The 16,427-nt window shown below is 41.6% G+C and overlaps 1 protein-coding gene across 4 annotated transcripts in view; it reads right to left on the reverse strand.

Moving 5' to 3' along the window:
- Nucleotides 1–872: 872 nt before the first annotated feature.
- RHOBTB1 (Rho related BTB domain containing 1) overlaps nucleotides 873–16,427 on the reverse strand; it is a 129,572-nt gene continuing 114,017 nt past the window's right edge. For all 4 annotated transcript variants that reach the window (XM_040439092.1, XM_040439094.1, XM_040439093.1 and 1 more), the window contains 6 exons: nucleotides 15,099–16,060; nucleotides 13,537–13,655; nucleotides 10,840–10,990; nucleotides 8,926–9,014; nucleotides 6,807–6,912; nucleotides 873–5,230 (listed from right to left, as the gene is read on the reverse strand). In XM_040439092.1, coding sequence (XP_040295026.1) covers nucleotides 5,058–5,230; nucleotides 6,807–6,912; nucleotides 8,926–9,014; nucleotides 10,840–10,990; nucleotides 13,537–13,655; nucleotides 15,099–16,060 — 1,600 coding nt within the window. In that variant the 3' untranslated portion in view covers nucleotides 873–5,057. The remainder of the gene's footprint in view (nucleotides 5,231–6,806; nucleotides 6,913–8,925; nucleotides 9,015–10,839; nucleotides 10,991–13,536; nucleotides 13,656–15,098; nucleotides 16,061–16,427) is intronic.

Below are 16,427 nucleotides of genomic sequence, written 5' to 3' on the forward strand. Positions count from 1 at the left end.
AAAACATAAAATAACCACAAAGATAAAGGCCATAGGCTGTATAAACCAAATGAACCAGCCACTTGGTTAAAGAAACTGACATTTAAGATTACAACTGGATATTATTGCATATGCCCCAGGTGCGTTCATACCGCTGTAACATTTGGCAATTTTACAGACTGAGCTTTGGTTGAGGAAAATCGACAACTGTTAATTTATTCCTAAAGGGTCACAGCAGACATCAAGGTGTGGATTTAGGTTACTAGTCCTGCTTTTCAATATGCCTATCATCACGTAGCCTACATAAGCATATATACTTCCCCCAGTTCACCAACAGCAATGTTTCTATGAGTCCATGCTGCAAAGAGCACATTTTGTTGGTTGTTTTTGCTGGTATGTTATAAGAGGGTTATCCCCTATTCATAGCACCTGTATCTACAATGCTAAAATGTTAATGACATTGCCAACATTGAACCCCTGTCAAAAACCTGAATTTAAATAATGTTATGGCTTTCTGCAACTCTGGGGTAAGTAATGGATTTATATTTCATTAGGCCCAACTTTTACAAATACATTGTTCTTCACCTGCTAAAGATAGATGGCAAAACTAACTTTTCACGGACAATCTGTCATGAGGAGCCATATTTACTGATGCCATGACTCAGGAGCTCCTGCTCTGGATACTGGACCATTGAAGCTCTCTAAGTTTGTTTTATACATGACCAAAACTTTGTAGGAGGTCAGTGATTTGCCTAAAGCGCGCCTACCAGCAGGATCAACTCTACCAAAACAGGCATACAGCCTGGAACGGTTCAATCTGCTGATTACAATGATACCCGTCTTGTGGAAATCGGTTGTGGCGTTCTTAAGAAAAAACAAAAAAAAGACTTTTATTTTTTATACAATTGAGGGCTTCAGAGCACTGAGGGGAGTGGCCAGCACTGGAAAGCTACGGTGCATTGAAGGTCTAGGGCCCGCCCCTTCAGTGCACAGAAGCCCACATTTGCATAAAGAATAAAAGTATTTTTCTCTGGAACACCACAACCGGTTTTCACAAGACAGATATCATTTTAACCAGCAGGATCAGCCCTACCAGGGAGTGCCTGGCTTAATGGAGTTCATCCTCATGACAGATTCTCTTTAACTGTGCGCACACACAGATGCAGTAAATCAAATGACCAATGCAGTAGGTGCATATGGTCCTGAGGTCTGCAGCACTGATTTATGGCGGCATCGGTGGCATTAGGTCCTTCCTTGACAGATTCTCAGTGTGCCTTGCCCACATTGACACAGATTTTGATTGATCACACATGAGCACTTAGAATTCCACAAATGATTTATGCCATCTATAAAACTATTGGCTGACACCAAACAGCCAATCAGCAATGTTCCTTCATTGGCCTGGTATCAGTTACGGCCTAAAAGCAAGCGTCTGATTGGCTGCTGTGACTCAGCACAACTTTAGTACATGACGGGTGTATCGTGACGTTACATCAATACTTTTAGATTACATAGTGCACGGTTTACAGAATGAATTTATAATAATAATGAAGTTACATTTTAACCTGGACTGGATTTACAATATAATGCAAGACTAGGCGATATCTTCTTCACTACGCAGTCTATAGAAATTGTTTCATAGAGGCATTTCACATAGCGTTTGTATCCAATTATAATTTCAAGTACACTTGTGATTAAGTCATAGTCTGCATTAGCGTATGGATAAACATACGGACCAGACTAGGAGATTATTTTTCACATAAAAGGCCACCAAGCCTAAAATACCTTACATTTTATACGAAAGAATAGCTCATAACATTCACAAACACATGGGGAATCTTCAGGAACCCCACAGATGCTCGATAACTACTATTTTATATGGAGACCCTAGGTTCCTGTATATATGCAAATTCGAGAATTTCGAGATAATAGGCACAATGGAAGGGTTGGAATTGTATGGGACCAGGTTATACGTGTATTTTGTGAATGTTATCAGGGGTGTCTCCATATAGGACTTATATTTTAAGTTTACAATCTCCTTTTAATGCCTCTTCACAAGGGTGGTCCACCTTACATTAGGTTCTGTCGGGCTTAAATAGCGCATGACTATTGTATAGCAATTATGACAATATGTATTGTGATATATTGGCCCAGGAGCAGCTTTGATCCTCCTTAACAATATTAATATCTTTTTTTTTTTTATATATAATTAACACTGAAAACTCACACAACAACCAATTTAAATAAGTGAAGAAAGAGAAGATAAGGAAATACTGATACACAGGAAGAATATTCACTAAGTAACAAAGGGGAGGTTCATATGCCCACCCTGGGCCCAGTTTCAATGAAATGCTATGAAATCCACCCGGCTATAGTATAAGTGACACCCTGGAAGAAAACCTTATCATTTAAAGTGAACCTGACAACATTAATGGGCTTGATGAAGCCACCTGATTAAGAATTTGCGTATATGCAGTGTAGATGATCGGTCTGAATATACTGTCTCTGTTTTGCATCAATACAATAAGACATGACATCACCGAGACGTGAAGTGAAGTCATAAGCTTCTAGCCAAATGACTGGCTGTACTCAAAGTTATGTTTACCAGGCCACACACTAGCCTTCACCTTGCGTAGAGGCTAGGAGGACTTAACGGGGTTGACAACTTAAAAAAAAAATTCAGACTGAATGGGCACAAGTCCACGCTGTACCTTTCAGCTTACTGCTCGTCACGAGGCCCTTGTCTTGGCTATGTAAGCATCCCACCACCACAGCAGAACCAAAATCAAGGAGGTCACGTGGTTTAATCACATGAACACATCGTCTTCTGCTCGAGGCTTTGGATGGGTAATAAAGAGGTCACGTGTTTATAACACATGACCAAATGCCATTTCGGTTCTCAGCGGTTCAGCAGCGTTGGGATATTTACATAGCTGGGAGATGGGCATCCGGGGGCCTTGTGAGCTGAGAGGTCTGATTACTGTGGCACAGCATTGACTTGGGTGTCCTTACAGCCCGGATTCTTTTAAAGTGGTTAACCCCTTTAATAAATGTACAACTTTAAGAGACTGAGAATGATCCAGGCCCCAAGAGAAAGTGACTCGAACCAATATTCTCTGTATTCTTCATAGGTATACATTATAAAGTAAAAGTACTTTTGTAAAATTCTGTACAGGTTCACATTAAATCACCACTAGACCACACAGAAGGTGGAAGACCACTGTGTAATAAATGGATGAAAACCACATGAGATAAGTACATATTTTAAGTCACAATGACAGCAATACATTTTCTTGCAAGTAGGGTCTAAAATGTACCCTGCATATCCCTGTGAATAAAGCCCTTCTATGTTTTATATTCTAACCTAGCATAGGCATTTCACATACAGAATATTGTTATATTCCAAGTAAGACAGTAGATATATGGTTCTCCATGAAGATGGACACCCGGTCATTGCTGGGTTGTAGTGTTGATTGACTTTTTTTTTTCATGAAAATGGCTTTCATTTTAAATTGGGATATATCCGATGTTTGGTGAAGCTGACCATTTTAAATATGCTTTGAGCTATACAGATCAATGATTCCTACGTTGACATACTTTTAGGCAGAAAAAAAAGTGAAAAGTGGCTTCTTAATATACGCTTAATATTAGCTATCTATTCCTCGAAAGTTACTGTATATACTAAATTGATTTCCAAGGAATACCGCAAAAGTAGAAGCCCAACGTCACATAAAACCTAAAACTTTATACTTAACCTGAATCTACCCTCCATATCATACTCTCCAGGTGGATGGAAGAACCTAAGATACTGGTAGTGCAGTAGAATACTAAGACGTCTTTGAGAGTGCCAATAGTCCCACTTTACACAAGCCAATTATCGGCACAGCCACTGAATCAGGTGCAAGTTTTGGGACATCAATGGCCAACTTCAGCTTACATGATCACTTTGAGTGTGAGATGGAGAGAGTTGAATACTGAGGTTAATTGTTGTCAACTATATTTTCAGATTTTGAGTCGAGTAAGGTTCAACATTAGAGGTGTAGTCCAGTTTCGAAGAACCATTTTCACATATCCGATTGGAGAATTAGGAGTTAATCGTCAGAAGAATAGGTCCTCTACTCAGGACAATCACCTCTCAGCCAGAGCGAAGAACACTACAATGAATGGCTCTTACTCTGGAGGACCTTTGCTGTCCTGTATTACACAGACAACATATTACTTTGAATGAGCATTGTGTAATGCCTAATTTCCCCTGTTGTGGCACTGCAGGAAAACAAAGCACACAGATAGGATTACAGCTGATTTCTAGAGCTCCCAGCAGAGGGACACTTTGTGATCTGATTATCGTCAACAGACCCTTGGGAGTAGAGATTGTCCAAACTCGAGAACCCCTTAAATGACCCCTATGTCCGACTATTGGTTCGCAAGGACAAAGATGAGCAATTCTTACTACAAGTGTCGAAAACGACTTCTGTCTTCTGCATTGCTTTGACTGATTATTATAAAGATCATGCAAATTATTAATTAAAAAAATACCTGAATCTGAAGATTTTCTGGTTTCCGAGAGCTTTAAGCAGAAACGTATGCACAGACAGGTTTAAACATGATTGTCGAGCTTTCCATAAGTGAGGTTAGCTTGACACACTAGCCTGGATGCTACACAATGTGGATATTGAGTTTTTAAAAACACAGTATTAGCAGAGGAGATGGAGCGTGTGCTCTACAACTACAACTCCTCCATGTATTGGCTTAGTCTAACTAGAGAGGTTATGCTCCAAAATGAGACAGATCCCTGTACGGAACATCACATATATCTCCTTAGATATGTATGTTTACGTTGATCATAATGACCGTTCATTGTGTTTAACCGTTCTCCTGTGATACACGAGGGTCTGCACCGACCCTCGGCAGCTAAAGATAAGCTTTTTTTTTTTGACCTGCCTGAAGTGAAATTGTGCTTTAATCTTATTAAAAATAAAAAATAAAATGGATTCATGTCAGTGCTTCAAGGTTAACTACTGTACAGCTTCTTTTAACATTAAGACAATATTCATTTACATGTGTCTTCAAGTCACTGCTTAGGCAAAGGCCGCTGACGAAGAGTTCCAGAAGCACCATTTGCGCCTTGAGCGATGTTTGTTAAAGATGACGTCTTCTTTCTCTCGCTCCTTCTTCACTCTCTGGTAGTGGTCTTCTTCTTTTAAGTACCACACTGGCGGCCAACGGTGTCTCTCAAAATATTCCTGGTTTTCTGAGGAGACAGACCATACAAACATGGCATGTTAGACTATGAATGTACAAACGCACTGTAATTAAAAATGACAGCTTGTTTATTCACCCATTTAGGTGTATGATCCTGCTAAGACAGGATTCTTTGCCAATACAGTGATCGCCGCTGGTGCACAATACATTTTGTCAACTTTTTTATTTAAAAAAAAAAGAATCAGGCTAGGCACTCCATGGTACAGTTCATCACTTCAGCTCTGGTGAAACTACGACTCCCAGCATGCGCACTTGCAACTCCCACAGAAGTGAATGGAGCATCTGGAAGACCTGGAGTGCTGGAGGTAGTACATCTAATAAATGCTGAAACCAAAAGATCCCCTAAATGAAAAAATCCACACCTTCTTGGGAGGTGAAGAAATCAGGCCCAGCACTGGTACAGGTGTTGCAACAAAAGATCCACCCTCAAGGTAAGGGAGCATTTACACGACCCTATCCATTTGGAGGTCCACAAATCGCAGATCCGCAAAATACGGATGCCGTCTGTGTAGTGTCTGTATTTTGTTGCAGACTCATTGACTTCAACTGCTCCATACTAGTCTCATTGACACTGACCAACAATCCAAACAGATGCACCACAAATAATGGCTGATTAAAATACATACAGCACATTTCATAACCAATCTAATCTCTTATTCCTGAGGAAGGGACTAGATCGATCCCGAAACACATTGTACGCATTTTAATGAACGGCTTATGGACATGGTAGGAGACAGTGTATTGGAAAACGGTATGACTCTTTATCATCTAATGAATACGTTTTTTTTGCTGAAATTATCATACCCCTTTCAGCTGACCATGCACAGAGAAATGTCCAACCTGCACCAGCAATTGGCGAGGCTTCACCTATTTCTTAGGACCCCCCCTCCAGCTGGCAGTACAGTACAAAAAAGTTTTTTTCCAAGCTGAATTAAGAGTTTCCCAGCACCACGTCACCACTGCTGCCAATCACATGCTGTAAATTGCTGAATCTAGTGACTGGACTGACTGCATGATGACCTGGTGTGTACGGGAGTCACAGCTGCAGCCATTAAGATGACGTCAGTGCTGCACGACGGGAGGCAGCAGGGGAAAAAAGCGGTACGACTTTATGCTTCTGCTAGGAAACTTTTAATTTAACTTGAACAACCTCTGTAACTAATTGGCAATAGATTTTCCATCAAGTTAGAAAAATAGTTTCTTAGATATTGAGAGCTTCTGGTCATCAGATATTCCCACATAGGTTGTTGTGAGATGGAAGGAAAATTAATACGTTGAAAAATGAAAGCCATTGAAAATGGTTGAGAATTCACCTTGACAGATGGCTGCTTGAAAGAGAAGCTAAGAATAGAAATGAGGGCTCGTCCACTGTGGGAAATAGAGCAAAAATGATCGAAAACAGCCGATCACAAAAAAAGTAACATGAATCATTAAAAAAAAACTACTGCTACAGTGTTACTTTCCACTCTCCTGACAATATGTAAAAGCTTCCAAAGATTGTGTGGCTATAATGACGGCTAATGTATGGCCATTCATTACTGAATACATGGTGTATAAGTACCTACCAGCTGATTTAGATTTTATTTCTTTCCGGAATTTCGAGCAGACACTGTTATAATTGGTACAGATGTGGTGCAGGCACCAGGCCGCCAGCTGATGTGCATTGTGAAACTGTAAGACAAACGCCGCAAAGTCATATAAGTGTATATGTAACAACTTTGCCTGCTTCTGCTCCAGAAGCCAGGCAAAGAGGCAGGAAATCGCATAGACTCAAAGCTGTGATGAGCTCACTTGTTCTAGCTCCTGAGATGGCGCAGAGAGGCAGGAGAGGGTGTAGACCGAAAGCTGTGATGAGCTCCTCTAGCTCCCCAGATGGAGCAGAGAGGCAGGCTTGGCTTGAGAGCCAATAAGTTAGATAGGTGCTCTGCTTAAAGGGAGTCTGCCACCTTGATTTTTGACTATTATCTACAGAAATACATGAGTAGTGCTGCAGATAAGGAGTCCAGATCACCATCTTTTATTTTATTGCTCCCCTTTTCCCCGCTGTCAGCACTCAAAGCTGCGAGGAAATACACAGTCTGGACTGCTGTTCAGTGCTAACATAATGGAGAGGACTTGTGCGCATGCATAGCAGTCGTGACAGTGTATTTCAGTGCACCTTTAACCCTTTGGAGGACCATAAGATTACCGTCATCAATATAAAAATAATAATATTTTTTTCCTTTTAAGAATGTATTTGAACAATAAATAAAGCTAGATCCAGTCGTTCATAAGAAAGAAAAAAAAAAAAAAAAAAAAAAAAAGAAAAGAAAGTATTTTAAGTTCTTAATCAGATAATACAGGCAATTGTTCGGTCCTCAAAGGGTTAAAAACTGACAGCAGGTGAACATGGGGGAAGTGGAAAATAAAAGGTCGCAGTATGGACTCCTTATCAGCAGGACTACTCATGTATTACAAAAAAAAATAGCCCAAGATGGTGGTGACCGATTCCCTTTAAATCCTGCTGTCCTTTTACTCAATATCAATTATTAGTCATAACCCTGGTTTGTCTCTCTGTGCACTTTGTTAGTATACTGGTGCTCATTTGACCCGGCTCATTTACCAGACTACTCTTTTGCTCTCTCCCTATTATTTGCTACTGTTCCTGACCTTGGACTGTTGACTTTTCTTGCCTTTCGCTACTGTGCAGTTTGTCTCTCTTGGTTTGAGCCAGTCTTTGTTTCTGATGTGCTTACTGATTTGGCAGTGACTGTTCCCCTCTGGTTCCCATCCCGGCTAGTCTTCTTCCTGTTCATGCCACCTGATAGCAGCTAACCATTAACCACAACCATGGATTCCATACCGCCAGCAGGGACCATTCAGGGTGGACTAGTTTAGGTTTCTGAATGGGATTGCCTTTATTAGTCCTCATGCACACGAACGTGGTTGTTTTCCGTGTCCGTTCCATTTTTTTTTGCGGATAGGATGCGGACCCATTCATTTCAATGGGTCCGCAAAAAATGCGGACAGCACACCATGTGCTGTCCGCATCAGTATGTCCGCTCCGTAGCCCCGGAAAAAACAAATAGTGCATATCCTATTTTTTTCTAGTTTGCGGACAAGGATAGGCATTATTACAATGGATCCGCAAAAATAACGGATGCCATACGGAACGTCATCCGTTTTTTATTTTGCAGATCTGCAATTTTCGGACCGCAAAACACATACGGTCGTGTGCATGAGGCCTTAGTCTCCTGTAGGCAGGGCCTTATTTAGTGATGGGAGCGTTTCCCTATATCCTAGTTCTTGCTAAATCAGGAGGCAGTGGATGTGTCTTTTTACCATTTTTTGGTAATTTTGTTGCAGCATATTATAACATGATATGTTACCATAAAGTTAAATGTATTGTAAAGCACAGCAGTCAATTAAACGGGAGATGTCATTAAACACCCAACGTCTCACTGGTTTGCTATGGGTTACAGCACGTCTACAAAAATGCAAGATCTGACATCACGTCTGTGTCCTCCTGTTATGAATATCTATGTCTCTCTCATCCAATCAACCCAATTCCACGACTGACTGATCTTTAGCCAAGATAATCTCTGCTGAAAGATAAAGACGTTTACATCTGCTCTCCTCCCTCCTGCCGTTTGCCTCTGGTGCTTGTACAGTAATATCCTCTGGGCGAGCAACCAGAATACAAACCTGAGCAATTTCCAGATAGGTTAGCACTTCCTGATCGATATCCACCCCATTCACTGCAGCCTTGGTCAGCGCCTGCACAGCATGTTGTTCTGCAGGACAAAGCACATTTTACACTCTGTGACAACCATTATAAATAATCTAAATATTTCTGGCCCTCAAAGCAGATTCTATTAATACGCCACATACAATATGACCTTAAAATCCAGCAGAATAGAAATGCAGGTATGCATTCAAAGGTTATGCAACAATATAAAAGTATGGAATTCTGTCTGCACAGCTAGCTGGGAGTTGTAGTTCATTGTTACGTTAATGCTATAGGCCTATTAGCCTGCAACGTTGATCCAGAGGAAGGCAAAAAAAAAAAACATGTAAAATCCAATTTGCCCTAGGGGCAAAAAAAATCCTTCCTCGCTTGAAACCCCCCCCCCCCAAAACCTTTCAGTAAGGCCTCATGCACACAACCGTTGTTTTATTCAGTGTCCGTTGTTCCGTTTTTCGTGATTTTCTGCGGACCCATTGACTTTCAATGGGTCCGTTGAAAACTCGGCTAATGCACCGTTTGTCATCCGCGTCTGTGATCCGTGGTTCCAGTCCGTCAAAAAAATAAATCCCGTCCTATTTTTTTCACGGAAAACTGTTCGCGGGGGCCCATTCAAGTCAATGGGACCGTGAAAAAACGTGGAGGCACACAAGGTTGTCATCCGCGTCCGTTTTTTTCCTATCATTTGCATGGCAAACTTGACTTAGACTTTTTTTTACTTTCCTTTATGTCTGGTGATCCTCCAAAAATAAAGGAAGACACACGTAAACAAAAACGGATCACGGAACAACGGAACCCCATTTTGCGGAACGGAACACAACAACGGTCGTGTGCATGAGGCCTTATAAGCATAAAGTCACACATTTGCTGTAATTTCAGTTCCCCTGTCCCATTATAGGAAGAAAATAGCATTGCTGGATCCATCATATGATGAACCCCACTGACTATAGTGGGATCTGTCGGGTTTCTGACCGTCACTGCGACTGCGCTGGACAAAACAGCACTGCACGTTGCTGCTGTCCTTCAATGTGAATAGAGCCTATATTGCTACACTCGTGGAAGGCATCCAGGCACCTTTTGAACTACTTTAGGGTATATACATACACAGCAGTGTAGTTCATTTGGATTTCCATGTGTATTATTTTTGTTGCTTTTCTGCACCAAAATCCAAATTTGTTACTAAACCTGGGAGCTCACTCTTTGCATTGCATAGGGTGAAACTTGCACTGAAAATCCACAAAAACAATTGACCTCCTGCGGATTTCAAAATCTGCACTGCAGGTCAATTTACACGCACGGTGTACATGAGATTTTAAAAATCTCATCTGCGTAGCCGGTACTGTTTTACACTGCAGATTTTCCACGCAAAAATCTGTGTGGGAAATTCGTGCATCATTCGGTAGTCCCACTGCTCTTACAGTAAAGAATCCCCTTCTAGGTCAGCGTCTATGAAAACTATTTGCCTGGTCCTTTACGATCTGCAGAATATCTACCCATCCTATCCATATTAAGGAAGGGAGAGCTTCTTCTTTACCTGCCCACGGTCATAATTTGGTTCAGTCATCACTACCAATCCTGCCAACATGCACGTCGGTGATCTGCACACGAGTGCGGGTGAACGCACATAAGATCCGACAAATTTCCGTGCAGATTTATGTGCAGCATATCCGCACTGAAAGCCACAATGTCTAACAGAGTTTTTTGTTGTGGATTTGATGCAGATCTGAAAAGGGTGCAATCCGCAGCTACAAACCGCAAACATTATTGACATGCTATTTATTTTGAAAACCGCAATGCAGGTTAATTTCCACATGCAAAATGTACAGGAGTTAAAAACAATAAATAATAAGTTTATGAGATCCCATTGCTCTTACCGGTCAGAGCCACCAAACGTGGAAGGCAGATTCTATTTGCCAGTGCAATCAGCTCCAGTGGGTCCAAGTCCGACGTGCACGACAACTGCCTGGTGTACAGATAGTCCAGCACAGCTTGCATTGAAGATTTGCTTACATTAGGTAGGCTGACCTGCAAAGCAACACAAGATTCTCAATGAACAACCTCATCAGAATCACGTATGCCAGGGAAGAACATCATAATCTTTGTAATTACTACTGTGCTTCTATTTTTCCATTTACAGTAGGTATAATACCACTTTAATTTAGAATGATCCCCATTTCTCAGCTCTATTGTTTGTATGTGAAATATTGTGCAGCCATTTTATTATCAACCATGTTTGCTTAATGGATATGCACCTGTCTTTATGTATATGAATGTGCTAGTCAAAATCTTCTTGTAGTATATATTGAGGGTAGCGCCTTTTAGACTGAACAACACCCATCTGCCCGGGGCTTCTGAGCAGAGTATAAATGTAGCTGGTTCCTACACTGCCCTGAAAATGTAGACTTAGGCAAGTCCAAGAGAGGCGGTATATTAGCATTAGGTACCAATCTGCGGAAGCCACCTTGAAGCCTGGTAGATGGGCCCGACACACCTTTGATCAAAAATGTGCACAAAGAGCTTCCATTTATAGTAGGTATAATGCCACTTAAAGTTAGAAGGATCCCCATTTCTCAGCTCTATTGTTTGTATGTGTAATGACATACAGAGAAGAGTGAGGGCCCATATCATAGACCCCTCAATATGGTGCTGGATTTGCTAGGACAGAAGGGCCCCGATGTCTGCTTTCCCTTCCATCCCCTTTCTATGATCTTTGGCCCAAATCACTTAACTCTTGTCATTAACAATTCCTCTGGAGAGGGGAGTCCTGCACAGGTTCTCACTACCCAACCGGGCTGGTCCCCTGTCTCCAAGGGCCCTTATAGCAGATGCATGGTCTACTACTATGAGATCTATGCCCTTGATTACTACTTTTTTTCTCCGTCTAGTTGCAGAATATGTATACATCTCTTAATGAAATAAGTACTCTTAAAGGCTATGGACACCTTTAGTGCTTTCTACTCATTTTAGGCAAAAAATCTTCGAGGCTTTATTCAAAAAATTTTCAACAGTTTTTCATCTACAGCTTTCACTTTCTGTGCATTTTCATTCTATTGCTCTCTGACTCACATTGAATCTGTCAGAGAACTACTCTGTTGCCTGGATTTGTAGCCCTTATCTGAACTCCTGACAGCTCATAAACATTCACTTAAAGGGGTTGATCCATCACAGACATCGATGGCATATGGCTAGGATATGCCATCAATGTCAAGATAGTGTGAAACCCACAGCTGAGACCCCCTATCTCCAGAATGGAGAGCACAATGGGCATGCACAGCGTGCGCTCTATTCAGAGTTATTGGAATTCTGAAAATAGCGAGCTCGAGAGCCGAATGGGGAGCGCACAATGCAAGTGCAGCCACGGCTCCATTGACTACTATGGGACTGCCGGAAATAACCGAACCGGAACTCGACTATTTTTGGAACTCCCATAGTGGTGAACGGAGGTTGGCCGCGTACGTGTGGCTGCTCGTCATTTACTTTGGGAGGCCCCATTTTAGAGATATCAGAGGGTCCCAGAGTTGGGACCTGCGCCTGATACATATCCTAGCGATATGCCACCAATGTCTGAAATGAAACAAACCCTTTAAGCTAAATTCTTATGAAAATGCCAAGTACTTAGCTATTGCTACTTTCACACCATCGTTTCTATTTTCTGGTATTAAGATCTATCATAGGGTCTCAATACCGGAAAAAAAAACGCTTCAGTTTTTTCCCCATTCATTGTCAATGGGGACAAAACGTAACTGAACAGAACGCTCCAAAATGCATTCCGTTCCGTTCTCATACTGGAGAGTAAAACCGCAGCATGCGTCCTGTGATGCGGAGCAAAACGGATCAGTCATGAACCACAATGCAAGTCAACGGGACGGATCCGTTTTCTCTGACACAATCTAACAGAATAGAAAACGGATCTGTCCCCCACTGACTTTCAATGGAGTTCATGACGGATCTGTCTTGGGTATGTTAAAGATAATACAACCGGATCCGTACAGATGGTTGTATTATCAGTAACATAAGCGTTTTTGCTGAACCCTGCCGGATCCAGCAAAAACGCTAGTGTGAAAGAAGCCTATAATGTGTGTTTACAAGTCGCTAGTAAAGTATAGATAAAAGCTACAGATCCAGCTGACGAATCAGGGTCAAGCAGAAAGCTTGCTAGCCACCAAAACTCAAAGCTGTAGAAGAAAAAACAAAAAAAAATTAGAATAAAGAATAAAAATATAATTTTAGCCCAAAATTAGTAAAATGCAGTGATACAAAAAAATTGCCCACTAAGGTGTTCATAGCTTTTAAGTAAAGCTCATAGGGTGTTTCCATGTTCGTTTATTGACCTGTTGGCAGAAAACACAGCAGAAAAATGGTCTTGTTGCCCATGCCGTCCAGTTAGAGCTCATGATAAACTGCGCTGTGACTGGTTGCTATAAGAAACAAGACCATTTTTATAAATGTTTTTTTGCAGAGGTCAAAGATTTTGTTACAGGGGGTTAGCGTTTAATGACGCAATGGAGAGAGTGCCCGGGTGCATAATTATACAACAAGCAAGGGAAAAACGCCCTTAAAATTGCATATACCTCATTATTTGCACTTTCCACAAATGAACCTCCAAACATTGCAGCCATCCATTCACAGCTACAGATTAGAAGCGGCTTATGGGCATTGATGCTTCCATCATCCAATTTAAATGTTACATCTGGAACCAAATATAGAGACATGATCACTAAGTCTGCAAGCGACGCAGCTTCCAGGAATACAGGGAACGGAGTCAGAATCAGAGCATGTGAGGAGAGACCAGGTTATATCGTTTCACAATGCTCCTGGGTAGGACTGAAACTGCAGATATGCCCCATGAGGTGTCGGAAAAACATCTCCTGCTCTTCAGAGCTTTCATAATTAGTAAACAAATGGAAACAGCCATTTTCTGCATTGTATCCTAAAAAGGAAGAGACTAAGGGCCATTCTATATATCAGCTGTTGTTGGACGCTTCAGGTTTCTACCTTGCCATTATTTACTATCAGGCATGCTGTATGGTACAGTGGCTCTTCGCAGACAAAGAAGGCCATACTACTGCACTGCGTACAATGAATAGCGGCCGCCATTGGCACTCATCCTGCTTGTCTGATTGGCGGAGAGTAAAAGTGTCTGAACGTTAACTGCATAGTAATTCCTATTGGTCAAACAGCAAGGGTGTCCCACCATCCCCAAACTCCTGCAAGAGCAAATGTGAAACTGCTTAAGTTAGTCCCACACTTGCGCTAAAGCTGTTCCTCTGCCAGAGGCCACTGTATTCGGCTTAGCTGGATACTGCCGTGCACCTCCAGGCCCCACTGACTATAATGGGATCTGGCCAGGTTTCCGTTATGAGCGGCGAGTTTCGGCCGGAAAAGAATTTGGGCTCGCGCCTGTTTTTGTCCAGTCGAAACCCGGCATTCATTCTCACTTGTAAAAAAAGAGTGACTCTGACAACAGGCACACTTTGGGGCATTGTTCTTTATGAAGTACGCTAGTCTCTGGGGGAAAATGTAAAAAAAATATAAAAAAATAAAATATAAAAAATAGCTGCAACTGGTATACATAAAAATTTACTACTGATTCAGCAAACCACAGATATAATGGTGGTCCCTGCTGGTCAACCATTGGCCTGCTATACTACATGAGCCATGATGCCAAAATTTACTGTGATCGGCTGCAGCAGTCATCACTGAAGGATCGTAGAGCGACTGCCGAACTACTGAATTGGTTTGAGATTGAAGGGGTAAGCAGTGCTTTTTGATTTTATAACATTTGCTGCACTTTTTAATAATAATAATAATAATAATAATTAAAAAAAAACACAAGACAAACCTCGTAATGCAAACTGAAACTTAGGACCTTACACTATTCCATGTGTGCATGTTCCAAAAAGATCTCTTTTTAGTGAGCATACTTGTTGAAAGGTATTTGCGGCGTCAAAATTATAGGCAGATATGAGGTAAGCATGAGGTCAAAGAGGTGACAGAAAAGGGGTCATCAGTGCTGCAAGGCCCTAGAAACGGGACCTGGAAAAGTACAAGATCTACAATTCCAGTGTTTGAAAAAGGTGTTTAGCAGACGGCACGGATGAATGGAGATCTAATCAAAAGAAAATGTGCTCACCAGAAAACGTTGACTTGGAGAGACATTCTTTGATTCGATTTGCTTTCCTGACGTGAAACGCTTTTGTAATCTCCTGGTTCATAAAGGCTTCTTTGTTTGTGATATTCTCTACCATCATTCGCAAATCAAATACTTCTAGAATTTCTGCAATTTGTGCTACTCTCATCAAACCTTTTTCATTTTCGTCTAGCTGCCCTGTGTATAAAAATCGTAATACGGTTTTAAAAGGCCCATACTGTACAGAGGAGTCCATTCGGACCACGGTCATTGAACAAGTCCTATTAGACACTGGGTTGACCATCAGTTCTTGGTGCATACTATGAAAGCCTTTGCTCCAAGACAATAAAGCAACACATCCTTCCTCGTCACAATCTGAAGTCAGTAAAGTATCATCGCTTTTTGAAATCCGAAGACAGGCATTTGATGGTTTCAAGGAAGTTCCATCTGTGTCCTCGTCCGTGTCAAGGCTTAATGTCCGCAATAACAAATCCTTTGAAGGCTTTTCCTTCCTGCAGAACCTTTCCATGAGGTTTTGAGACTCTTCATGTTCCATTAAAAAAAGGTCATAAAATTTTGAAGAGGAGGTAGCAAGGTAAAGTTTATGAGCAAAGATCCGTTTTTGGTCCTGAAGGACAAACATGACATCTGCACACAAAGGATTGTCCAGTAAATCTCCAGCATCATTAATGTTAGACTCACTGGTCTCGGGTATCTTTATCACTGGCGGTGGTGATTTAGGGGGAAGGAATGGAGCTTGCAGTAAAGGTCTCTGAACTCTCTTCAGATGGGACTTCCAAAACTGAAGATGTCTCCTGGAGATCAAGGCGGCCCTAATTGCATTGTCAAACACATCCTTTATGCCAAACTGGTCAAAAACACTGGTTTCGTAATATTGGATCCCTAGTTCCTTGGCAACTTCTCTTCCCCTTTCTGGTGGCAAAATGTCTCCCCGTTTTATCGGTCTGTAATAAAAATAAAACATAATAGTGAATAATATGGAATGTATTGTGAGCGAACCTCTCCCCTGAACCCTACAAGAATAACATATACATGTTCTGGGGCATCTTTTTGTAGTATTCTGCCTTGTGCCATTCCGATGCTATTCTTTCTAGAAAAATATGAATAAGTGGATGTTATTAATTGGTTGTGTTTGTACACACTCTTGCACTTTCATCCCTGACTACACAATTGCAGAGTGTAACAGCAGCTGCTGTGAGCCACTGTTCCCCTACATACCGCCGCGGTCCTGGGCGCCATGTTCAGTGGTGATCTGCAACCAGTGCTTCCCATTCACCGCTGCAGTCCTGGGCGCTCTGTCTATGTAGGTAC

This window comes from Bufo bufo, chromosome 6 (assembly GCF_905171765.1).
Source record: "Bufo bufo chromosome 6, aBufBuf1.1, whole genome shotgun sequence".
NCBI classification, from domain to species: Eukaryota; Metazoa; Chordata; class Amphibia; order Anura; family Bufonidae; genus Bufo; species Bufo bufo.